This window comes from Heptranchias perlo, chromosome 21 (assembly GCF_035084215.1).
Source record: "Heptranchias perlo isolate sHepPer1 chromosome 21, sHepPer1.hap1, whole genome shotgun sequence".
In the NCBI taxonomy this organism is placed as follows: Eukaryota; Metazoa; Chordata; class Chondrichthyes; order Hexanchiformes; family Hexanchidae; genus Heptranchias; species Heptranchias perlo.
Window position 1 is genome coordinate 36,807,998 of NC_090345.1, and position 27,202 is coordinate 36,835,199.

Sequence of the window (27,202 nt, forward strand, 5' to 3'; positions counted from 1 at the left end):
CATGGAGCAGCCCAGGAGAAAGGCTGCTCCCAGGTTTAATGATGCCTCACTCCAGGTCTTACTGGATGGGGTGAGGAGGAGGAGAGAGATCTTCTACCTGGCGGACGGGAGGAAGTGGCCTGCCTCTGCCACCAAGAAGGCCTGGTTCGAGGTGGCAGAGGAGGTCAGCAGCACCAGCAACATATCCTGCACCAGGATACAGTGCAGGAAGGGCTTCAATGACTTAACTAGGTCAGCCAAAGTGAGCACACTTACTCATTCCCCAACACTCCATCTTCCACATCACCGCCCCCACCCCACAACTCCTTCTGCACAGCCAACACTACTTTATCACATCACTCCTCATACCCACTCAAACCTCATCCTCAACTTACCTGCACTTACTCACCTCCCCAGTACTCATCCCACCACGACCACTCAACCCAATCCTTATACAATCTCATGGCTCTGTCTCATACTCACCCTCTGATGCATCTCTTTCACGGTCACCCTCACCCAACCTGCCACTACCTCTGCTGCAGCCACAGGGGATGCATCACGTATGAGTAGTAGGAAACGTAAGGCAAAGGTTTCGTGAGCACAAAGAGGATGCACAAGGGTGTTTGATGGTTTGTCATGTTTTTTATTTATATTTGATTTTGGTTCAACTCACATTAAATATTATATTGTCACCACTACTGCCACGTCTTGGCCATTCTTGACTGGCTTGTGCATGAGTCTCTTTCATGAGGTTCTCCATGAACACCCACATTTGATGCCACCCATTGGGTCACCCTACAGTGGGTGTATGTGTAGTTGCACAACTATTTTATGCAGGTGCCTGTGGTGCAGCACTGTGTTGTGGAGCTCCACGTGGCGGAGGTGGACGGCATGCCTGGCGAGGCTGGTGATGTTGCTCGTCCTCGGATGAAGTGATGAATGCAGCCATGGCGCCCCCCATACCGACGGTGAGAGTTTGAGGGGGTCCGCAAGGTAGGTAAATGTGTTCGCACAGCAGAGTTTAGGGTATAAATTAGTAACTTTGAGTGGAAAGATAAAGGTGTTGCAGCCAAAACTTTGTCTGAAGTGACAGAGTGCCCTGCTGCAATAAATGAGGTATTCCCCCAACTGCTAAAAAATCCTTTGCCTCTCCCACTGGCTGCTGGCTGAAACACGTCTGCTCCAACAGGGAGTGTTTCCCACAGCACGGGAAACATGCTGAGGATCCATAAAAATTGCACCCCTGCCAAAATCTCTTGTCAATGAGGTCTGTCAAGTACCTCAACAAGGTAAGTAAGTATTTAAATTGTCATCCCGCTGGCTTTAATTGCCAGCGGGAGTCCCGGATGCGGGAGATGCATGCGCACCCGAAGGTGTCATTGGGGAACCCGGAAGTGGCCAAGTTGGAGCCGGGCTCCGGACCCACTCCGGGATTCCCCGATTTTACGAGCCCCCCCCCCCCACCACCCCCAACGCACCCGCTCGGCCATCCTAAAATCGACCCCCTTGTATCTCTTTCAGTAAGCTCTTGCACCATTTTGAAAATCAAATAGGGACAATTAATTTAATTGAGGTGTTTAAGATGATTAAAGGATTTGATACGGTAGATTGAGAGAAACCACTGGTGGGGGAGTCCAGAACAAGGGGGCTTAACCTTATAATCAGAGTGAAGCTGTTCGGGGGTGAAGTCAGGAAGCACTTCTTCACACAAAGGGTAGTGGAAATCTGGAACTCTCTTCCCCCAAAAAGTTGTTGAAGCTAGGTCAATTAAAAATTTCAAAACTGAGATTGATAGACTTTTGTTAGGTAAGGGTATTAAAAGTTAGGGAACCAAGGCGGGTAAATGCTTAAGATACAGATTGGCCAAGATCTAATTGAAAGGTTCGAGGAGCTGAGTGGCCTACTCTTGCTTTTATGTTCCTAATTATTAGGCATAGGCAGATACAGTGATATGGGCAAGGCTAACATAAAGGCATAATTTACTTTAAAACACTAGCAGATCTCCCATGGCATTGTTCACAGTGCATCAGGGGATTATGCAGATAAGAGCATCATACCCTGGAATGCACAGTGTTTTTTGATTGGTTCTTGGAAAATGAATAGTATTTACCTTACTTGCTACTAGTAGATTCAAAAAATAAATGTGCCCTCACATACCACAATCACGTAAATAAACCTGTGTCAATAGGGGGAAGTAGCTCTTTACTTTTACTGTCCATCTATTTAGATTATGGGTTTCAATGACAAAGGCCAAGAATCATATAGAATATTAAATTGATTTGCATCTTTCCTTCTTTACCAAGTATCTGTGCAACAGTAGTTAGTGCTACCAAAATGTACCTTTAATTAAAACTGTTTAAATTCATGGAACCAACCTCATAATTTAAATAATGGTATAGTTCTTCAAGGACTTGCGACTGTTTATATGTCTGTTCTTGAGTTCTAAGGTAAATATAAATAAAAAGAAATGCAGCTGCTACAACCATATAAAATACTTCACAAAATATAGACTTGTTCCTGCCTGGGACCTTACCCACTCACAGGCTTTCTCTTCAGCTACATAGATGTTCAGCTCTCTTACTATACTTGCCAACTGTATTTGTGGCAGATCTGCTAGCATATGCCATTTCTGCTTTCAAAGCTACCTTAGCAAAAACTGACTGATAGCACTTAAAGGAGGTGCACTCTTGCTGCAGACAGCAGGGAACCTCAGTGAGTGGAGAAATGGTTGCAATAGGTCCAGAGAGAGCACCCAGGTTCTCTGATGCAGCATTGTAGGCCTGGGACTAGGTGGTGGACAGGAGGAAAGAGATCCTGCTCCCCTTGGGGGGCAAAAAATCCTCCAGGCAACACCTCTGCCGCCAGTGGGAAGAGGGCGCTGAGCAGGTCAATGCTAGGAGCTTAGCTCCAAGGACATGGCTGCAATGCCAAAAGAAGTTCAATGACCTCACCAGTGTTGTCAAGGTAAGAAACTTACCTCTCAATTCAATTACTCTCTCCTCAGACCTGCAGTCTCACTATTCAATACGCACACCTCCCCCCGCCCCACCAATCCTTTCACTCTCCTACAATCACTGCTCAACACTTCATTCCACCTCCTTCTTCTCCTACTCACACACTCTGCACTTCCTACTCTCACCAATGTTGCAACTCTCGCTTCCCCATACCTCACATCTTCTACATAACATACAAACTATTTCACCATGACAGACACATTCTCTAAACATCTCACAAGGATGTAACTCTTCTTCCTTGCAGGGGAAGGTTGCACACAACTTGCAACAGGATGAGGCCAAGCCCGCCTGCACACTCTCTCCCCGTGGAAGAAATCATGCTGGCCATCACGGGCAGGGAGAGAGTGATGGCCGTGGTGAGTGGCAACACTGGGGGAGACATCCACAGGGTTTCTTCACACCATATCTTCTTTTACCTTCTTACTTCTATCTCTCCCTTCACAATCTTTAGAGGGTTGGCTAGAGGCAGCGTCTTCATGTGGTAAATCACCTGCCACAAGTGTGCAGGGGGATAGGACACCACATGTGCCAGATTGCGAAATCACATATTAGCTCTGCTGCAGACATCTTGTTGTCTTTTTACTGTTGTTGTACACTGTATGATGGTTTCAAAGATCTATCTACCAGTTCCCTTGATCCCTTTGATTTACCATTCTCCGAACCCAATCTCATGATTTAGAAACATATAAATAGAAGGGCATTAAACAACAATCAGGTCCGATAAGTCTGTGCCATCAAGCTCAAACACTGTTCACCCACCCAATGCTGTCTTGAGAGGCCAAAAAAATCAGAGAAAAAAAATGGTCAATTTAGGGAAAGGTTTTGAAAATTCCTCTACAATCAAGGCAATTGTGTAAGCTCCAGAGACCGCCACTGTCCACGACTCGTTACCATTTCAATTAATTAGCAACTTATCTGTTATAACTGGAAATGTTCTCTTTACTCCAGAACTTGTCAGTTCTCTTTTTGAAAGACTGTAGCAGCCCCATACTCACTATGTGCATCACATTGTTTTTTTTTTCCAGAGAACTGTGAAAAGAAATACTTCCAGGCATCTAACCTAACTCTGGTCTAAAGATTTCATAGGCATGATCTCTAATCCTACCTTCCATATCCATTTCAAATAACCTATCCAACTGGACTGTATCCAATTCCTTCATCATTTAAAAAACTTCAACCATATCCCCTCTATTCCTGCATTCTCCAAAGAAAATAACCCTAATTCTTGGAGCTTATGCTCATTACTATTATTTGCTTTCATCCTGGTCACACTCCTCTCCATAGCCTCTCCATCCCTCACCATATATGGGGACCAAAACTGAACACAATGCTCCAAGTAAGGACATATCAGACCCTTATATAGTCCTAAGCATAGTACACTTTGTTTTGTACTAAATGGTTATAGAAATACAACCTAAAGCTTCATTTGTTTTCCCTACAACAACCTCACACTGCTTGTGTACCTCTAACAGGGCAGCCACTATTATCTTCCCTCCCCCCACAACCCCACCCCATCTCTTTCTTGATCTGTTTATTTTCGTGCATGGAATAGACATGTTTGGAATTTCCTAATCCCACAGAGATGACATTGAATTTGTCCACAAAAATTGACATCTACCATTCACCTGCTTAATCTTGCAGTTTATCAATATTCCTCTGTATTTGGTCTGTTTGTTCCCCATTATTTTAAGCCCTTAGTAGAAATTTTATTTTGTATAAATATAGTTCCACAAAAAAAAATCTTATAACCTGGATCCCAAGTTTTCTATCCAAGGTCATGTAGCCCATTTACATATATTAAGATGAAAAGTTAAAGACTTTAGAATTCTAAACTGTAACATTGCAATTTCCTAAGTTTTCTACACCTTGAATTATATAAGCTCATTTGATTAATCATAAATGTCCTAATAAATTGTTTCTAATAATTGAAATTTAACTGACAATAAGTCATTTGGCCTATCTGCCCACCATTGCCAATGTGTGGAAGAGGCTGCCACCTACTGTAATAAATGCTGAGTTTGTAGATGTTGTCAAAATGCAGTTTGACACGTACCAAAAGGAAGCTTGACGCATCTGTTGCAGAAGACTATAAAGGGCTACAAATTTAAATGTAGGATAACAGAGTGTTATGTTTACTTGAGATGATGTAGGATAAAGAATTGAAGGCTGGCCATCAGTCAATTTGAAGGATCAAATTACTTCACCTGTTCCACAGATTCTCTTGTTCCTAATCAGAAATTCTCTTGGTAAACTCATTTATCAATTTTATTATTTTAAAATCTTACCATAATCAGGTTGGAAGATCTGTCGAATAAGTAGAAGAAACCACTCTTTTGTGAGACCACCCATGTCTAATCCAGCTTCTCCAACAAAGGTGACTTTCAACTTCTTTTTTAAATCTGCCCTTTTTCTGGTCAACTGTAATATAAAGAGATGCTTAGAGAGCAGATAACGTACAGAACATTAAAAGTAAATGGCAAATTCAATCAAAAATTAGAATTTTGTGAAATAGAAAATATAACCTTAATGATATAACAAGAAATAATCTGTAAAACTAGTGCTGTAATTTCTATATTAAATTGTGCTGAAGTTTGCTGTATGTAACTGCTAAAGCTATTTTGAAGGTCGAGTAATTACACGCAATTACAAGCCAACAGCTAGAGTGGCATTTTCTACATGCCGGATCAATCAAAACAGTTGGGCAGAATGGCATTTGTACTTCAATCGTACATCTTACTTGTCATCAACAATTACACCTTTCTCTTTTCTTCGTTCCTTTCAAGTGTGGCTGGCATGGGGGTGGGGGGGGAAACAACCACCAACTGCTGCAGGCTACACTTGGGGTGGGGCTTACAAGGAAAGTGTGGCCTTCAACAATTCCCTTCCTATCCCCTCTCCCAACTACTTGTGCTTCCCTCCACCCCTTGATGCCAACCCAGCTTCACTTTAAGACTACACTTGAGCTTGACTCCTGTGTGCAATGCCACGGGAGATCAATTAGTATATAATAATAATGTAATCCTTGTAGAGAGAAGATATAAAAATGTATGTTACTTACCTATGATTGTGGCCGTGTCACAGTATTCACATATATAATGATATATATGTATGTCAGATTTATAACTATCTTTGTCTAACAGAGGAAAGGTATTAAACCCTTTTTCAAATGTACCTTATACCACACATTTATTGCACAAATGTTGTTAAAAATTGGATATTGCCATTGGTCAAATTGACTCTTTAATGATTGATGCAATCGACATTTGTCATTGCATGGTGATGTGCTGTAAGATTAAAAGATAGATACAGATAATAGCAGTTTACTTAACTCATCTTATCTTATTCATTCAGAAAGACCCTATAGATTTCCTGCCCTCCAATCACAGCATCCACTGTTTCCTAAATGATTTCAGGATTTTTGCCTTGACTACTGTACCTGAAAACCCATTCCATGTATTGATCACTCTTCTGTGAAGAACTTTCTGACATCAGTCCTAAATTTCCCTTCTACTGGTTTGAACCTGTTTCTCCTGGTCATGAGTTAAGTCTGAAGTAGTCTTCCAAATCTACTTTCCTATACTGTTTATTGAGTTAGTCACCCTCAGTCGCTCTTTCAAATCTGAAAAGTGCAAGTTTTCTTGGTCTTTTCTTGGTGACCAGAGCTGGACACTGCACCCAAGGTGTTGTCTGACCACAGCACTATGCAGTTGGAACATAACTTCTTCCAACTTATACTCTACCTTATTGGCTACATTGTTCAGAATTTTATTAGTTTTGTTTACTGTTGCTTCACAGTGATCGGACATGTTGAGCTTCAAGTCTAATAAAACTCCTAGATCTCTCAACTTCAGCCCCAACTATTTCATCACCATCCATGACGTACATGTGTCATCCAATTTTTTCCTAGTATCTGCAGTATTTTCCACTTACCATATTAAATGTAAAATGGCAGATAAAGTATTTTGTCTAACTCATTTTGAAACTCCCAAGTTGCCTGGTCAGATTCAACTGCTTCTCTTACTTTGGTATCGTCTGCAAATTTAACCAGTTTACACGGAGCTTCTGAATCCAGGTTTTCATAGAAAAATACAGCAAGAAGGAGACCATTTGGCCCATCGTGCCTGTGCCAGCTCTTTGAAAGAGCTATACAATTTGTCCCACTCCTCCGCTCTTTCCCCATGGCCCTGCAAATTTTTCCTTTTCAATAAGTGTACTTCCAATTCCCTTTCGAAAGTTACTATTGCATCTGCTTCCACCACCCTTTCAGGCAGTGAATTCCAGATCATAACAACTCACTGTGTAAAAGAAATTCTCCTCATCTCCCCTCTGGTTCTTTTGCCAGGTGTTGCTAATGTAAATTTGAAACCTTAGGGTTCCCACTATCAATTCCTGAGGCACCCACTCAGCAATTACCCCATCCTGAAACAACTCCTCTAACAAATACATGGTGCTTCCTACCCTTCAGCCACTTTCTTAACCATTCCCAAGTTTGACCCTGAATACCCACCATTTTAAGCCTAAAACATTAGCTTAATGCTGTGATTGATTAATTGAGGAAAATAAAAGTTTGTAGTACTAACACAAATTACCAACAGAATAACTACACCCCCATAAGTGCTAAATGAGCACTGGCAGCACAGAAAGGACAATTCCACCCAAAGAAATTTAGTATTTGTTTTGTGGTTCTGTTTTACCGGTGCCAATTTTCTTCTCATTTCTCCCAAAGGCATTGCCCCTTTGCTGGTTTGGTTCCAAGGTTACCCTGGGCATTCTTCAGTACCTTATCCAAGTAGCCACTTTTTATGTTTGAGAACTGAAAAGGAACATTCGTAGGCTATTTGACAACAGGGGTATCATAGCTGAGCCCAATCCTGTTCCAATCAGACATCCACACACATACATGCACTTTGATCAGGGATCACTGGATAAAAATCATCACATAAAATTGTGTGCGCAATACTAATCTCCCATTGTGATTTCAAAGTAGTAATCTATTCTTGAGGGTGGCGTCATGATTTCTGATGCCTCCTGAACTGCTCAATTAATCACTCCAGATATTCATTGGCTGTGTTCTTCTATTTAATACTATCGGCCATTTTCTATCTAATTTGTTTGAGATAAAATAAACCTAATTTTCTTAACTCCGCTGACAAAGTATATGCTACAACTAACTGGAAGAGTAAAGACTTAAATTGATCTAGAAATATTACACCATCTACTCATAAATTGATTAGTTCTAACACACAAATGTATAAAATATTTAAATGTGATTTTATTTCTTTTTCTTTTCTTTGAGTGACTGTTTTGCTATTTAAATGTTCTTACTTATTTGGCTATATGAAATATTTATCGTGTTTCTATTAAGGAATTTATACATTTACTTAGTGTATAATTTAGTTTGTTATATTAAGTTGCTTTGTCACAACTGACTACTCCAAAATGACGCTGATGGTTTAGAAAGACCAACTTTGGGACTTGAGCTCCTAAATTATATAGAAGTCAACCTGTTTTAATTGGAGAAAAGATTCAAGGGGACACAATCTGAAACTTAAAATGTAGAGTGTTGTGGGCAATGAGGAAGTAAACAGGTTATTTTACTTAGACTGATCATAAAGCTAATGGAAAAAAAAATGTCCTCCCAGAATAATGGGTATATGGTTATAAATTACTAACCAAAAGCAGATAACATGACAACAATCAACTCATTTGAAAAGTGTAAGTTTCTAAAAAGATGATCAAGAGTTTAAGGTTCCTGGATAACAACATTTATACGGCATTTAATGGTTCTTGTGCTACTGGGCTTATGGACACGTCATCTGTGGAATGCAACTGTTCAGAGTTGAGTAGCATGGATAGTGAGGTTGAATGGAAATCCTGAAAATTTGTTTTGGTTATCATTGGCAATTGGGAGACTTATTGTAGAATGTAGATTTTTTGAAAGTTTACCTTTGGTTACCTCTCTCAGAAAACTGAGTGGATTTCAGAATCTATAGCAGGAAAATCATATATGTCAGGACTCCTGAAAAAAAACATTAGTATCTATAACATGTTTGGTGCTGAAAACAGGCCAATAGAGGGATATTTTACCAGTGACTGATTCCTTGTTCATTATTCATTTTTCCATGGAAGTATTTGATATTTAATTTGTCATCAGCCTGAGCTTGTCCTTTAGGATGTTCAAAAGAAAGGCGACCAAACTGGTCAATAATATTATTTCATTGAGGGCTCCAAGGTATAATAATATGGCCCTCAACTTTCCTGTCCCAATATAATCCTGTCCCTTACTTGAGAAGGTAGTGAAAGAAATAACCTTAAAGTCAACAGTCGCCTGGTTAAGAAAACTTTGATGCAAAGAAATAGTTTGGATGAATTGACAGTGCTTTTGGGCCATTTTTCTTACACCCTAGGTTCGCCGAAATTACATTTTATAACATTAGAGAATGTGATGGATCCAGTGAATCACCCATGTCCTAGACTAAACACCCAGAAGAGCAGTAAATTGTTATTCTGTATTGTTTAAAAATGCAATAAATTGCATAGTTTGTAATATCAAATATTTCCATTGTCACAAGCAAGTTTTAGTTTTAAAAAACTTCAAGTATAATTACGAATGACTACTTTTGAAATGTATTTTACTTGGTTTGTCCTTCAAAATATTTCTGTTCATTGTTAGATATAGTAATTGAATTATAATCCATTACACACATTTCTTTTCCTTCTTTCTTTAGCTGTTGTCATAAGCTTTATTTTCTAGCTCTTGAGTTTTTTCAAAAATCCCGCTCCCAAATAATAAACATTTACCTTGGAAAAAAAACCTGAGCAGTCTACATTTCAGCAGTGTTTAATTTCCCCATACCGAGCCTAACAACTAGATACAGAATCACTTGCTTGTATTGAGTCATATATTCCTGAATGATATGCATCAGACAACGCTGACCAGAAGAAAGGTACATACTGAGGTATGGGTTGCTGCTAATTAAAGCATGAAAGCCAAAGTTGAGCAACAACTAAGTAACACTGTGGAGGAAGGCAAATGGATTCTGAGCAGATATTAAGTGACAAAAATGGCCTGGCACACAGGGATCTTTTAAAAAAATACTTTAGTCATTACAAAAAAAGTAACTACCTTTAAACTATTCAAATATAACATTTACGTCAGCTTGGGTAAGTTTGTATCACTCTCCCCTCTGGATCAGAAGATTGCAGGTAAAAGTCCCATATTAGTTTGAATGCATATCTAGGCTAACACTCCTATGCTGGTTGTTAGAGGTACCATCTTTTAGATTAAACCATGGGGACTGTTCCAGAGGTTCAGGTGGGTGAGCAAAGGTATCATGGCACTACCTGAAGAGGAGCACTGAGTTATCCTGGGTTCCTGACCAATATTGCTCCCTCAACATAATACCACCATAATAACAAATAAATTGGCCATTCATTGGCCGTTATTGTTTGTGGGGGGTTGCTAGCACAGAATTGCTGCTGCATTTACTGATGTAATAAGTAGTTTCTGCTCTTCAAATGTAATTCACTATATGTAGCACCTCAAGACATTTTGATCTGATAAAGTGCTATATAAATACAAATATTTTTTGATAAAGTTTATAAAAAACATTCACAAAAAAATATGCTGGCTAGCAATATTTACGGGTACGGTAGCATAGTGGCTATGTTATTGGACTCGTAATCCAGAGGCCTGGACTAATAATCCGGAGTCATGAGTTCAAATCCCGCCACGGCAGATGGGGAATTTAAATTCAATTAATTAAATTCAATTAATTAAATAAAATCTGAAATTAAAATACTAGTATCAGTAATGGTGGCCCTGAAACTACCGGATTGTCGTAAAAACCCATCTGGTTCACTAATGTCCTTACCCGGTCTGGCCTATGTATGACTCCAGACCCACAGCAATGTGGTTGATTCTTAATTGCCCTCTGAAATGGCCTAGCAAGCCACTCAGTTGTAAAATCTCGCTAAAAAAGTCACAATAAGAACTCCCTTCCTAACAGCACTGTGGGAGAACCGTCACCACACGCACTGCAGCGGTTCAAGAAGGCGGCTCACCACCACCTTCTCAAGGGCAATTAGGGATGGGCAATAAATGCCGGCCTCGCCAGTGACGCCCACATCCCATGAACGAATAAAAAAAAATGTAGCCATTCATGATTAGTTTATTAGTCCTGATAAAGAGGAAATAATTCATTTATTCAAATAATTATGGTAAGTTTAATAAAAAAAAAATTCAAGAATCCACATTACCTCATCCAGTGAATCGTTAACCAAATGCAATCGTCTCACTTTAATGTTTAGGAAAAGCATGTTCATGTCTGGTCTCTGTCTGCGAGACACTTTATCAACCAAGCTTTGCTGTACAGAAAGAAAAGACAGGAATTCTGACTGCACAAGTGCTGAATTTTAAACATTTGCAAATGTAGAATAAATATACATCTTAGATTTTTCTCTTTTTTATATAAAGTGGGAAAGAACAGTGCTAGGAAATGGGGCTGTCCTTATTTTGCAATAGCCTCAAGTACTCCAATATCATATGGATGTTTTCTAAATTGCTTCAACCTTCCTGTACCACAGATGGTTTCATTTTTACCAATTGTTGTCTAGTGAGATTGCACGCTAGTATCTATTTCACAGCACTGTTACACCTAAAACTCATGCCCACTGGAAAGTAGGTTGAGAGTACCCAATCCCAAACTCGTTGTATGAAAGCTGTAATAATAACATGGAATGCTCTATCTAGCAAGTCCTGCCAGGGACTGATTAAAAACTTACTCAGTGAGGATGTCAAGTTCAAATGGCAGTTTAGACTGTAATTTGAACTTTGGCCCGTAACACAGGAGTCCGGGAATATCAAAATACATCTTGCTAAGAGAATAAGATAGAAAAATAAATAAAAGGGATAACAGATTCATTACTAAAAAAATATTTGTGCCTACTCATATAAATGGTCAAATGACAAGCTTTCACTGAAGATCGTTTCCATAAAAGTTGCCAAATGTTCACTTACCCTGGCTACTGTGATCATCTGCTGTTCGGAGTCCCTCTGAATAAGAACTTTCTTAGCTGCTAAGGAGAGAATGAAAGGAAACTGGCAGAAGGAAAACCTATAAATTAATTTAAAAAAAGACAAAAAAAGTCCTCAAAGTACTTAGGCATCTGAATCAGTAGTACAATACTGTTGCAACCTATCTTTATAATTAAAATTCCTGCATCTAGCATGTATTATGTCAGACCTTTCAAAGGCATCGTAGCTGAAAGATTTGTGCCACGGGGCAACACATGTCCATGCATCAAACGTTAGCAATCAGATGAAATGAAGACTTAATCTGTTGCATCACCAATGAAACATCCAATGGACTAAACATGAATGAATTAAAAGCAATTTTGCCCAATCCACTCAGAATCATTCCCCGTATAGCAGGCCTGGAGTTGTTCTAGGTCCACCCCACCTGAAGTGCCTCACAGTCAGCCTACTTGCTCACTCAAACCAAGTGCCTCCTGGTCCACTCTCTTCCTTCACCTCTTGCTCCTTTGGTCCCCTTCACTTTTCACTCTTTTGTTTTCCTCCTTTACCAACCAATCTCCAGGCAAGCCAGAGACTACTACGGTGGAAGGGCAGGGAACTGCTTAAGGTGCATGGGCAGGCACACTGGTAAGCACCCAGGCCAAGAGGCACTCAGGAAAGGCAGTCAAATAGGTGGCCGAGAACTATTCAAGCAAGTGAGCAGGTAGGCTTGAAGCACTCAGAGCAGGCAGGGTTGAAAGCAGTTGGGGTAAGCCGGGAGACACTCATGGTTGATGAGCTAGAAGACATTTGTACTGGGTGATGGCGTATGAGCAGTCAGGGCCAAGATGCAGTCAGGACAGGTAGGTGGGCGAGCAGCAACCCACTAGTGCTGATTGTGTGGGTGCAGTGGTGTGCTGAGTAGCAAGTGGGTTAGGTGGCCGGAGACTTTCACAACCTGCACAGAGACGGTCTTGGACTCCCTCAACCACTCAGCATCTTTTACCACTCTCCCGTTTACCAGGGTAATTCCCACCTGAAGCTTTCTTCACCCACAATTTTCTTACCAGTTGTTGAGAAGTTTAACTCTCTTATTGTAATTACCAATTATAATCACAGCTCTGCAAAAACTGATGAAAGAACCATGGGTGAAGAAATACTTGGGTGGGAAGGACTCAGCACAGAGTGGGCAGGCCACTTGGAGTGTGACATGATGGATGCACAATAGATGCAAAACATTTATACAGATATAGATCATTTTCAATTGCAGTACATATTCAATTTCAGTAATTATGTAGACAAGGTGATTTAAACAACACATATATTCATTATAGGCTAATTCCATTCCATTAAATCTTATTTCCTACACAGAAGCAGGGTTGGGGGGGGGGGGGGGGGGGAGGGAGGAGGAAGAATTTATTTCTACACATATCACAACAAAGCATTGACACAACCTAAAATATCCCCAATTAAAAAACATTTTTTTTCCATTTAAATACAGATATCACAAGTGTTAATATCTGGATAATTCAGAAGGTAGGCAATGTGATTTTTGTTTCATATCGTGAGGCTGACTGCAATTCATTTGCCACACTGGTAAAGATTATGTTTAATATATTGCATGGAAAAATCTGATGACAAAGACAACCATAAATATATTGCAAAAATGTCTTGTTATGTATCCAATGTGCTCATGGGGGCGGTATTGTGCCATATTTGCAAAACATTATTCTTCAGCTATACATTTAATGCAGCAAAATATGGGAAATACTAGCCAACAGTCATAATTTCAAGTAACTGCAAGAAATGTTGATCATGAAATGGTAGCTATAAATAGACCAAAACATATTTCCAAAAAGGAAATAAATATACCAAAAAGACTTTCAGAATTACAACTCTACTCCAGCTGAAATGAAACACAAGACATAGCAAATTGATTCTACGTATGGTTTTTAAAAGGCCTATAATGAGGAAAAAAGGTGAAAACAAATAGAATTATTAATAATCTGTCCATGTTTAGGGGACTACAAAGAGGAAAATAGTTGTTGACCAAAACTATTGAGTTTTCACCTACAAACTATCTCAGCTGACAAGCAAACTAGATAAGGGTAGCTAGTGGTCCTGTCCTCCATGAATGTGTAGGAACACCTGTCCTCATAAGCTCATAGTAGCAGATCCAGTGGTGAAATCTTTATCTTGTACGTTCAAAAGCAGTGAAGGCTCTGTAGAAGCTTTTGTGGGTCACCTAGGGTTTCAAGTCAGGCACGCAAGATGTCGATTTTTCTGCTGCCAACTATGCCTCACCATCCTGACTCTGTTTTGCCATGGGAAACTGGTGTGTGCAATCAAGATAGTGCAGTAGGTTCACTCTAAAAATCACTTGCAGGCTCTGGGTTGGGCCAAGTGCTGTGGCAATGGACTAGCAGTAAAGCAATAGCTGTAGATCCATACAAGAGCTCAGCAGAGGAGACATATGATCATAATGCTCCAGGCTATGATCTGAGTTAAGATGTCACTTATTCCAATGGACTGGTGCATTACTCAGCAGGGCAAACTTGTTCATTGAACAGCAACATGACAGGGCTGCCCAATGTTACTGCACTGCTGGATTCCCTGATATTCTAGGGTTATTGATGTCACCATCTGAGCTCCCAGACAGAAGACCATGACCTACATGAATGGGAAAGGGTTCCACTCCATCATGTTCAGCTGGTCAATGATCAGCACCAGATCATGCAGGTCAATGCTCACTTCCTAGGCAGTAGGTCAGGGTACTTTCATTCAAAACCAATCATTTGTTCCACCATTGTTTGAGGGCAAAAGCAGCCTTAATGGATGGCTCCTTGGAAACCAAGGCTACCCATTCAGCTATGGCCAATGATACCCTTGAACCAGCCATGGACACAGCAAAGATGCAATAAAGCCAACACAACTAGTAGGATCCTTATAAAGCATAACATTAGTATCTTGAAGCAGCATTTTATTTGTCTTGACAGTTTAAGGGCACCTTACAGTACTGTTCTGGCAGGGTCTCCAATATCATATTTTGCTGATACACTTGTGCATCTAAAAGACCTTTGCACCAGGCACTCGTACAGGAGATGTTCAGCTAGGTACATGACCTGTCCCTTTAACTTACTCTGCTATTGATATGTACGCAATCGAGTAGCCCAAGACACACTCACTATTATTGTCCTCTGCATCACCTCAACTATCATCTGGGCTCATCTTTTACTCTTCTGCTTACCTAATCTGCACCATCAACAAGGTCAAATAAAGTGCCACCGATTTATTTACCTACTTTGTGTTAGGTGAAGGTAATTTCAGTAGGTGTCTTGCCACAGTTCTTCCCCCTTTAGTGAGTGAAAGTGCCTTGTGTGAGCCTTTTTAATTTTAACTTGTGACTTCTAAGCTGCACCCCAGTGGGAAGAGTAAATGAGGTGATTGGCTGCTAAATCTCAGTGGAAGCTGCCCAAGATTGAGGTAGGCCTGTACCTCATGCTGGCTCCCCAGATAACTCTTAAGCTGCTTTGGTCACATCTGCTGCTGCAATGGCTTACTGTAGTGTTTTGGCACATCTACCGTGTTTCAAACAGTGGGAGGTCCTGGGTGATTGGATGTAACACCACTTTGAGAGATAACCAGTCATGGCTATGTTGCTGCTGGGCACTATTCAACATGTCCAATGATCTGGGTGTAGTAGACCTCCAGTAGCAATGTGGTAAATGAAGTCCCACCTCCCCATGTGATCCACCAGCATGTTGTAGATTTGAACCCAAGACTTCTACAGCAGCAGTCAGAGCATTCATGAGATGTACTCCAAGTAGGCCTAGGACCTCTACCACTAGGGACTCCACTAAGGATATCCCTGGATTTCGCACAGGCTCCATCGTAGACTGCAGTGCTTCTCTTTAAATGGCTGCGGTGGCGCTCTTAATCTCATCTCTGTGTGTACAAACTTCGAGAGGATGCCCACATAATTAGCTAGGCCTGATCCAGAGAACGGCTGAATTCAGTACTGCAGGTGGATGTTTTGCTGTGCATCATTCCTACTCCAGGAACACCCGTTATGGAATTTCAACTCTTGTGTGCATTTCAAAATGTATGCTTAACATAGCATGCCTTTTAGAATACCTAAAGCACAAATCAGCTAAACACAGGAAACAATAAGGGAGCTATTAGTAGCCAGGAGCCACTGTTCTAGAAAAGAAATTAGTGCGAGATGGTAAATCACAATCTTATTTTTTTTCACCATGTTCACACTTTTTCTTTTAATTCCCAAAGTGTGAATTAACTAAACTTGGAATCAATTTTAGCTTGAATAGGAGAACTGTTACAGCTATTAACCACAGACTCGGGGAGAGGGTGGGGGAGGTAATGTTGGTAATTTGTTCTATAACCTCACCTTCTGATACTTTCTCAGTTTATTTATTTACAAATTGCTAAATTTAATTGAACAAACTTAACAGATGTTTTAAATGTATAAATATGTTGATATAGAAAACATCAAAAATCTTGACAATTTCCTCAGAAGTATACTATAGTCTCTTTAAAAAAAATTATTTAGGACAAAGTCCATCTAGTTTAAACTGTGCATTTTCCTTCCTTCTTTCTCACCTGTGAGAATTTCCATAACACTGCCAGGTGTGATACTCCTCCATGAGGTCAATATGGTCCAAGGTAGAGTTGTAGAAATCCATGAAAGGAATAATTGGGGGATTCGCTAGACTGTTAGCTGCATCTGTAGTAATGGTAACAATTAAAACACTTCTAAAATCTAACAAATAATCTATCTCACCAATTAAATCTATTACCAAAAATATTGATTATGCAGCAAACTTAGTTCACAGCAAGAAGGAGGCCATTCAGCCCACTGTGTCTGTGCTGGAGTCTTTGCTAGAGTAATCCAAAACTAATCCACTGCCTTGGTGTCTACCATGAGCCTTGTATCTTCCTCTGCTTCAAATATTTATCAAATTTTCCCTTAAAACACTCCCTGTGGCAAAGTATCCAACGCTCCAACAACCTGCTGCATAAAGAAATTTCTCCTAACCTTTCTCACTCTCTTAGTAACAATTTTAAATTGTTGACCCCTCCACACTGACTCCCCAACTAGAGGAAATAGCTTTTCCCTATTCACCACCAAAACCATTAGAATTTTAAAAACCTCAATTAAACCTCCTTTTGTGCTCGAGTAGAAATATCACAAGTCTCTCCTCATAACTTTAGTTTATCATCCCTGGCATCATCATGGTGAATCTACACTGACACTTTATTGCTTTAATGTCCTTGCTATATTGGGGCACCCAAAATTACACAGGACTCTAATGTTTAGTGTAAATTAATCATTACTTCTTTACTCTTTTACTCTATGCCCCTATTTATAAAACCCAAAATGCTGTTGGCCTTTTTCATACCTTGATCTACTTGCGATAACACTTTCAGAGAATGCATTCTAAAAATTCTTCCCTACTTTGACCACATGCGTTATCTTTATTCCAACTACTATATCCCTCCATAGTTATTAATGCTTTTCATTCTCCAATTTTGATTTGAATGCTCTGTGTATTCACATACATAACACTCAATCCCGATTCCAATCCTAGCTTTCTCATTTGATTTTTTGATATATCTTGACTCTTCTACGAGTGTTTTCACCAAGCACTACTTCACAGCCTCTTTCTTTCCCTTTCTCCTCTGATAATATTTTTTCACTATTTCTTGGGAACCTTCTGCTTCTATTCCAACAGCTTTATTAATCCTGCTCCTCTTGTCAAGTCTCAAATATAGAAATTCCCCTCTACTCTATTTATCCTCTCTGCAAGGACATTGGTGTCAGTTCAGTTCAGGTGAAGGCCATCCCTTTAGGATAGCTTATCCTTATTCTAGCACTCACTTCATTGCCCTGAGAGTGAACCCTTCCAACCTGCACCAGTCCTGCAGCCACAAATTAACCTACATAATCTTCCTATCCTTTTTCCACTTGTTTGATTATGTCCTTCACCCTGGCAACATACCATTTGGAACTCCTGGTCATGACTGCAAAAGATGCTGTCTATACCTGACTATAGAATCTCCATTACTACGACTCTCCTATTCTTGTAGTCTACCGGTCACTCACCTCCCTGGATAGTCTGTTGCTCCACAGTGCCACAACGTTGCTCAGGACCATCCTCCTCTGAGTTACTATCACTGCCCACTCCATATTTTGTCCAACACTGTATATCTATTGGTCAGTTCCAGCAACTCAGGGGACCCCTGCACCTGCGAGTCCTGTTTGCCTCTACCGCCCCTGCAGACTGTCACTCACTTTACTCTTCCTATACTATCCCTATGTCCTGAACTGTCTGGCACTGCCTCTTGGGTGACCCCATTCTGGAGAGTACAATCCAGACACTCCTCATACTTTCTGATGCTGTGGAGTGTAGGCGGTTGGTGCTCGAGTACAAAAGTCCTCTGCTTCAGCGATTTAATTTTCCAATCTTAGCGAAAATTCATGATGGCTCACATATTTCACTCCACAAACATCACAAGGGTTCTCTGCAATGCTATCCCTCTGTGTCTGACCTGCATCCAAACTATAACTGTTGTTAATTTTCAAAGATCTACTTTAGTTTAATTATGCTTTTGCACCATTTTGGGGGGGGGGGGGGGGAAGATGCTGTGTGCTATTTCAGAATAACATATTTCTTTATTATAAAAAGGATGCTTGCAATTTAAGAACGTATGGAACAACAAAAGGACATTTGAACCATCAACTCATTCCTTCCTCAGGCCATGTACATTTGACCCAACAGGAACTCTGAGCTACCTATTTGATCACAACACATTTTACAACTGCTGTCAAGAAAATCCTGGCCTGCCTTTACAGAAAGACCACTTTAGTAAGCCAGATTTCCAAAAACAAGCTAATCTATTTAGAGAAAATTATTTAGGAACTTTAGCATCTAACAGAGTATTTATAAATTACTAAAGCAGTTAATGGCTTCCTGGACTCATTTTGGAAAGGAACCATGGCCTTGAGATTATGCTATAGAATACTGGTGCACAAATGCTTAACATGGCAGGTTAATACCTCTTAAAATATTGGTGGAAAGAATTTCATATGAACATATTGAGCATTCATGCATTAGTATAGGCCCTAGAAACTTACTAGAGCAGATCAATTATCAAATTTAAAGGATTTTAATTATGGCAGTAATAAATTAAACTTGAGGAACAAAATAATGACTTAAGTGCTGATGGTTCCTAGCACAACCATCATGGAGTGTAATCTAGAAAGTGTTGGGCTGGGCAAACTATGCTCAAAACATTAGTAAATGTTACTAAGGGGTTGGGCTGGATCTTGCTGGAGAGGGGCATCTCGCAGCACGCAGTTAGCCTTTTTTCTGCACCCATCAGCTCAACATTTTTTTGCACCGTAACATGCTGGAAGTGCGACCTTATAATGGAGCGACGAGGGCAATGGGGCATCTGGGACCTTAGCGAACGGCAGGACCAACAGTGTATCTCCTTAATCAATGAGACTTGAGGATTGAGAAAGAAACAGAGGAACAATGGAGAAGGACCATGAATTAGTGTAGGTGAATTAGAGTCAAATCAGGTACAGAAATAGAAATAAAGAGAGGGAAAGAAGAATTGGATTGAGAGAGAGAAAAGAGATAGAAAGGAAAAGTAAGAAAAGAAATTTAAATTTAAAATTTGACATTTTTTAAACAATTGACTACATGCAGGAATGAGATTGAACAGTTTAAATTGTCCCCTTTCTGGGCTAGAGAGGTTGATTAGCATTGCATTAACAATTATGATGTCATTATAAGGGTACTTACGCTCTGAATTACCAGATTTTAACTTTCTGTGGCGAGTTTAATGGGCAATTAATGTGCAAATCCAGCAAGTTCTTAAAAATAACTGGGAGGCTAAGGGCGAGATGCCGTTTGCGCGAGGCAAATAGCGGAGCGACGTAAACCAACCAGCAAGTATCCTTTAATCCCCTGAACTTGCTGGCCGATTTCCGCATTAATAACATGTGTTATTTTTCCAGCAAGATCCGGCAAGTTATGTTTCACACCTGTTTGTGACAAACTGGTGCTAGCATGCCTATTTTCCAAAAGATGAGAGAAAAAAACGTTCAAATCCTAAATAAGATCCAATTCAATATTTTTGATTATTGGGATAACAGGTTAGTTTTCAAGGCAACATAACAAAGAAATATTTTGTTTCTAGGTCAGTAGTGAGAACAGGGATCAAAAGCCGGTGTATTTTAAATGCAAGTGCTGCAACGGTTTTATTCAAATTGCTTGTGCTACATTAAAAGAAGCATTTTAGTTTCATGTCATTATCTCATTTGAGATACACAAAGAAATAGTCGGCCACAGATACTCACTGAGCAAAGCCAAGACTCTGGTTGCTGAAGGAATCCACCATGTACACTTTGCCATGGGCGGCAGTTCATCTGGCTTTGCTGGAAACAGACGAAGAGATACAAACTGCAGCAATCTCTCTACCAACTGCTTAAATCTCCTCAGAGGCAATCTGATGAAAACACAAGTCAATCATGCAGTTAGTCAATATCCTACGGAGGTTTCTATTTTGAAAGGATTTAATTAAATGTTTTCAGAAATGGTTGTGAGTTTATCTAGTGAAAAAGTGAACCACACAGGCAAGGAATGATCCCTGGTCTGTGCCTATCTCAGCCAGAGCAGCAGGATGGGGTGCTATACCTTGCCTTGCAAGCCTGGGTTAGGGAGGGGAAAATTAGCTAGGTTTCTTTCTTCTGCTCACTAACTGGCAAGTCCTAGTGGAAGTGTGTATGTCAGGACATCAGCAAAGACAAGATTGGGCACAGCTCAGTCCCCCATGGCGAAATAACCAGTCAATACACACTGTAAAGGACCACACAGAAATACTAGCTACTTAGGCGAAATAATGAATGGTGTCTAGCCCACTATACCCTAAGAAGTAGCCAAGATTTTCAGGAGAGGAGGGGACAATAGAAAATTAGGGAGTTTCAGGAAAAAAATAACCTCTGTGTAAGGGTTTATTATTATAGGTGAATAGAGCTGCAGCATATAATTCACAAAATAATTCTGTTCTGGTAGTCCAGTACCAAGTTAATGCAGACACCCTAATCAGTTATAGATTCATATCCTAGTGTTGTCTGCAGAGCTTTCAACTCAAATACTAGTTTAGGCACTTCATAAAAATGGAATATTCTCTCTCACAGGAAGAAAATCTCATATTTTTGTCGGGTCTTACCAAAAGAGCTTGTCTCGTTACCTGAGAGTGCAGCAATATCGATAGCAATCATAATCAGAGGTTGGTGGGGGAGGGGAAAAAACAAAACTAGATCGATTGCAACTTGGAGACCAAAATGCAAATCATAGTCTCAACTGACTTGTAGATTAGGGCTTACAGGAGAGTTAATTACACCATTCCCAGCTATATGACTGATTGGCAGGAAGGGAATTAGCATTCTTCATGCAGCATTCACGATTTATGGATACTAAGGGAGTAATTTTAACTTTGTGCGATAGTGTAAAATGGGTGATAGTGAATCGGCAACCTGTTCTACATGACTCCTGATTTTTTATTTCCAATGAAGTCAAAATTACACCCAAGGATTGGAGAAATGGAAGTAAACAGAAGAGGAAAGAAATGCTTTGGACATGCCAACTGTTCACAAATTACTTTTATAAACTATTCAAAATACCTCTTGGTAAAATTGATTCAGCAATCCAATACATTTTCAAATATATTTCAGCTCTTCAAAAGTCTCCCCAGTGGATTTGTCCTAGAGTTGGTTGCTGATAGCATCTGCATCAGAGTGGAGTTCAACACCAATTTTACAATTTTTCTCATGCAGCTAAAGTTGATTAGGTAACACCTATGTGTTACTGAATGGATTACAACCAAGAAGATATTTATAGATGTGACTCTGTTAAATACCGTAATGTTGATGAGAATCACAGATTCCAGAACAAAATCACAATTACTCACTACAATTCGTGCCCCTGTTAATGTTTACCATCTGAAATTTTTGTAACTGGGCTAATTATAAACCATATCTTACTCCAAATATTTTTAGGTCCAGTAAAGAAAGAAAATATTTTACTTTTTAAACCAGTGAACCAGAAAGTGATGATCCGCTTCTGACAAGGTGGCAATCTGTCGTAACAAGTGGGCGTAGATGACATATGTTGATGTGCTCGTAAACTGAGGATTCTACAGGAAACAAAAACTAAATAGTTCAGCGTAGAAAACAAAATGAAATGACTTAATACTGATTATTTGATTGGAAACCTATGTCCCAAACATACGACAATAACTGTATTTAACAGCTTCAGTATAGAACACTTCAGCAGCAGAATGTGGAATGACATATTGCATGATAAGCAGATCATAAAGAGGTAGCAGAATTAATAATAGATACAGCAGGGATATTCTAGGGGATTGTAAGTGGTTGTTGTATTTTTCTTAATATTCGTTCATGGGATGTGGGTATCGCTGGCGAGGCCAGCATTTATTGCCCATTCCTAATTGCCCTTGAGAAGGTGGTGATGAGTCGCCTTCTTGAACCACTGCAGTCCGTGTGGTGAAGGTTCTCCCACAGTGCTATTAGGAAGGGAGTTCCAGGACTTTGACCCAGTGACGATGAAGGAACAGCGATATATTTCCAAGTCGGGATGGTGTGTGACTTGGAGGAGAATGTGCAGGTGGTGTTGTTCCCATGTGCCTGCTGCTCTTGTCCTTCTAGATGGTAGAGGTGGCGGGTTTGGGAGGTGCTGTCGAAGAAACCTTGGCGAGTTGCTGTAGTGCATCCTGTGGATGATACACACTGCAGCCACAGTGCTCCGATGGTGAAGGAAGTGAATGTTTAGGGTGGTGGATAGGGTGCCAATCAAGCGGGCTGCTTTGTCCTGGATGGTGCCGAGTTTCTTGAGTGTTGTTGGAGCTGCACTCATCCAGGCAAGTGGAGAGTATTCCATCACACTCCTGACTTGTGCCTTGTAGATGGTGGAAAGGCTTTGGGGAGTCAGGAGGTGAGTCACTCGCCGCAGAATACCCAGCATCTGACCTGCTCTTGCAGCCACAGTATTTATATGGCTGGTCCAGTTAAGTTTCTGGTCAATGGTGACCCCCAGGATGTTGATGGTGGGGGGGTTCAGCGATGGTAATGCCGTTGAATGTCATGGGGAGGTGGTTAGACTCTCTCTTGTTGGAGATGGTCATTGCCTGGCACTTGTCTGGCGCGAATGTTACTTGCCACTTATCAGCCCAAGCCTGGATGTTGTCCAGGTCGTGCTGCATGCGGGTTCGGACTGCTTCATTATCTGAGGGGTTGCGAATGGAACTGACCAATGTGCAATCATCAGTGAACATCCCCATTTCTGACCTTATGATGGAGGGATGGTCATTGATGAAGCAGCTGAAGATGGTTGGGCCTAGGACACTGCCCTGAGGATCTCCTGCAGCAGTGTCCTGGGGCTGAGATGATTGGCCTCCAACAACCACTACAATCTTCCTTTGTGCTAGGTATGACTCCAGCCACTGGAGAGTTTTCCCCGATTCCCACTGACTTCAATCTTACTAGGGCTCCTTGGTGCCACACTCAGTCAAATGCTGCCTTGATGTATTATCTCCCTGTCAACTGGTGAAGGAGTGGAGGGGAGTGGGGGGGTGAGGGGAAGTCCAGAACGAGGGGGAAAAACATTAAAATTACAGCTATGCTGTTCAGACATGAAGTCAGGAAGCACTTCTTCACACAAAGGGTAGTGGAAACCTGGAACTGTCTCCCCAAAAAAAGCTGTTGAGGTTAGGTCAATTCAAAATTGAGACTGATAGATTTTTGTTCGGCAAGGGTATTAAGGAATATGGAACCAAGGAGGGTAAATGGATTTAAGGTACAGATCAGCAATAATCTAACTGAATGGCGGAACTGTGCTTGGGCCTCAGCTGCTTACAATATATATTGACGACTTAGACGAAGGGACCAAGTGTAATGTATCCAAGTTTGCTGACGATACAAAGCTAGGTGGGAAAGTAAGCTGTGAGGGGGACGCAAGGGGGCTGCAAAGGGATATAGACAGGTTACGTGAGTGGGCGAGAAGGTGGCAGATAGAGTACAATGTGGGGAAATGTGAAATTATCCACTTTGCTAGAAGGAATAGAAAAGTAGAATATTTTTTAAAAGCTGAGAGACTAAGAAATGATGGTAGTCAGAGGGAATTGGGTGTCCTTGTACACAAAATCACAAAAAGTTAACATGCAGATACAACAAGCAATTAGGAAGGCAAATAGTGTGTTAGCCTTTATTGCAAGGGGATTGGAGTATAAGAGTAAGGAGGTCTTGCTGCAGTTATATAGAGCTCTAGTGAGACCACACCTGGAGTATTATGTACAGTTTTGTTCTCCTTATCTAAGGAAGGATATACTTATCTTAGAGGGGGTGCAACGAAAGTTCACTAGATTGATTCCTTGCATGAGAGGGTTGTCCTATGAGGAGAGATTGTGTAGAATAGGCCTATATTCTCTGGTGCTTAGAAGAATGAGAGGGCTGAGGGGCCGTTTCCCCTGGCTGAAGAGACTCTGACCCCTAGTTCTAGACTCAAGATAAGGAGTCAGCCATTTAGGACCGAGATGAGGAAAAACTTCTTCACTCAGAGGGTTGTGAATCTTTGGCGTTCACTACCCCAGAGGGCTGTGGCTGCTCAGTCATTGAGTATATTAAAGATTGAGATCGATAGATTTTTGGACATTAAGGGAATCGAGGGATATGGGGATAGGGCGGGAAAGTGGAACTGAAGTAGAAGATTGGCCATGATCTTATTGAATAGCAGAGCAGGCTCGAGGGACCGTATGGCCTTCTCTTGTTCCTATTTCTTATGTAAAAGGCTTGAGGGGCTGAATGGCCTACTCTTGTTCCTATGTTCCTGACTATACCCCAAGTATCTGATATCAGAGATGTCTTGTAAGAAAATACCGTTACCACAGAAAAGAGTTTCATACCTGCACAAGTATAAAGTAAGCTCGAAGATCGTCTTTTGTCCGTGGTCTAGAAAAACAACAGAAATTCAAAATGAATCAGCATAAAGGAGGGGTAGGGGGGTGAAGTCTCTGTACAAAGTTCCAATTACATGCAGATTCTTTAGAATGGTGAATTAATACAGCTGGAGAATTATTATAAATAACTGGCGCAAAACTGTATCTTTTAATGAAAACAATCAATATTATCCCATAGAAACAAACAGCACTTTTTAAAAAAAAGATCATCTTTTGCCCGTTTTCCCCTCCTGAATGCATTAATTTCTGCTGGGATACCGTTCTATGGCACTTTTCTTCCTCTGATGCATCACCCAAGTGGCCATTCTTCAGTGCGAGGTTAGACAGCGTGTGTTGGCAGGCTGTTCAGTCATGGGGGGAACTGTAGCTAAACCTGTCCTCATACGCAACATCCTTACACACGCACTTTCGAGCAGGTATGGATGGATAGTAAATGAAAGCATGGACCCTGGTTGATCTTCCCCTCCCTAGACTGGGAGTTCTGAAGCCACTGTTACAGCACCACTGCCACTCCAGCTGAGATCAGTTAACTCAGCACAGGTTAGTAATTAAACCTGGGACCTTCTAAAGAGGTAGGTTCTACCAGTTCCTCCAGAAGTAAACAATCCTTCTGGAAACAGCAGCACCCCCTAACAACGATATAGACGTAGACATCTTTTTCCCAGCTGCCAGGGACTGAATGGCCTATAACCATTATAGCGATTAAGTTTTCATTTGTAGCCATGTACATACCTTCCTCAGTCACTGGGAGTGGTATAGTGGCCAGATACAAAACCATGAAGTGTGACTTTAAAACAATCTTTTTTTCTGTTCTGTTCTGGTGCTGTGGAATCCATCCAGTATAAATTGATACTCTTGCTGTACAAAAGGGGAGGCCTTAGCTCCTCATACAAAACATCTTTCATATCATTCAGCTGATTAACATTGTAATGGTATTAATGTTGGAATGGTACTCATTGTACTTCATTCACTGGAGTTAATTCTGGTTACAGATATAATATCAATTAACAGCTTTTAAATGATATCAATGTCAAAAATGCAAAACAGGCAGACAAAACCTCTCACCCCAACAGATTCTGCCCCTTTTACAGTGATGGTGGCAGCTCAAGAGTTTGGCTTTTAAGGCAGCACACTGTCGCCTCTGGGTCTGCCAGAATTCCTGCCAACAAACATAAACACCGCCTCCAGAGACAATGCCACTTTTTATGGATGTGGTTGGTAAAACTACCCAAAAGTTCTCTTTCTGCTGCAACATTCTCCCTTTACAATCTCAGATAAATTAGTATCTCCTTCAATTTTGCCAGGTAAACTCCATTGGCAGCAAACACAAACATACAAGAAAACATCAGATGCATTATACAAATTTTTATGAACAAAATCTTTAAAACCATGTTCTGTGTAGTCAAACACTTGGGTGCATTTTAAGACACAGTTTAACACAAAAAGTACAATGATCACACACTGTAAAATTATGCGTGACAAACACAGAAAGAAGGCCAGCTGCTGAGTAAAGTCTATGGAATGTGTTCTGTAAATTTAACTAGACTACATTGGGGCAGTCTGTAAATCCCACTCAGTTAATCTTCAAGATTTATCACTAACTAAATTCCACCCAGTAAATGCCATTTTAAACAGCTGCCAACTGCCTAAGTTTCTGACCTTATTAGGGCGAGGAGTTCCACTGTGAGTGAATCACACACTTCCTTCAAATGTATGTCTGGAAACTGGACTTCAAGATTTGATAGGAAGTTGGTCATTGGTAACACTAGCAACACACTGCTCAAAGTTCCTTTAATGAGATATCCTCAAGAACAGCTCTATTGATATTTTTCTTTCCATGTGTCATTTTTTAATCCAGCAGTGGCCAAATGGCATCTTGTGAGCAATAGGGGCTCTTCTGTGATTAAAGTGCAGCACTTTGCCCATGCATTTGTGGGCCTCAAGTGCACACTGAGTTTTTAAATAAACAGGCTGCACACCGAATGAGGAGCAGGATTCCAGCTGGCAGGTGCTTAAATTCTAAATGTGCTACCGACCTCAGCAACGATAAAGAAGCCATGTATTCACCTAGAATGGAGGTACCACTTTGGATGAGATAAAGATAGTGAAAGAGTGAATGAAAATGAGAGGC

At 40.7% G+C, this 27,202-nt stretch overlaps 1 protein-coding gene across 1 annotated transcript in view; it reads right to left on the reverse strand.

Annotated features, from left to right (window-relative positions):
• Window positions 1-27,202, reverse strand: part of hectd2 (HECT domain containing 2) — a 109,002-nt gene that overhangs the window by 34,946 nt on the left and 46,854 nt on the right. The window contains exons 8-14 of the mRNA XM_068002479.1: window positions 25,018-25,063; window positions 22,124-22,233; window positions 20,396-20,544; window positions 16,627-16,750; window positions 12,013-12,109; window positions 11,253-11,360; window positions 5,279-5,411 (exon numbers count right to left, since the gene is read on the reverse strand). Of these exons, the coding sequence (XP_067858580.1) occupies window positions 5,279-5,411; window positions 11,253-11,360; window positions 12,013-12,109; window positions 16,627-16,750; window positions 20,396-20,544; window positions 22,124-22,233; window positions 25,018-25,063 (767 nt within the window). The remainder of the gene's footprint in view (window positions 1-5,278; window positions 5,412-11,252; window positions 11,361-12,012; window positions 12,110-16,626; window positions 16,751-20,395; window positions 20,545-22,123; window positions 22,234-25,017; window positions 25,064-27,202) is intronic.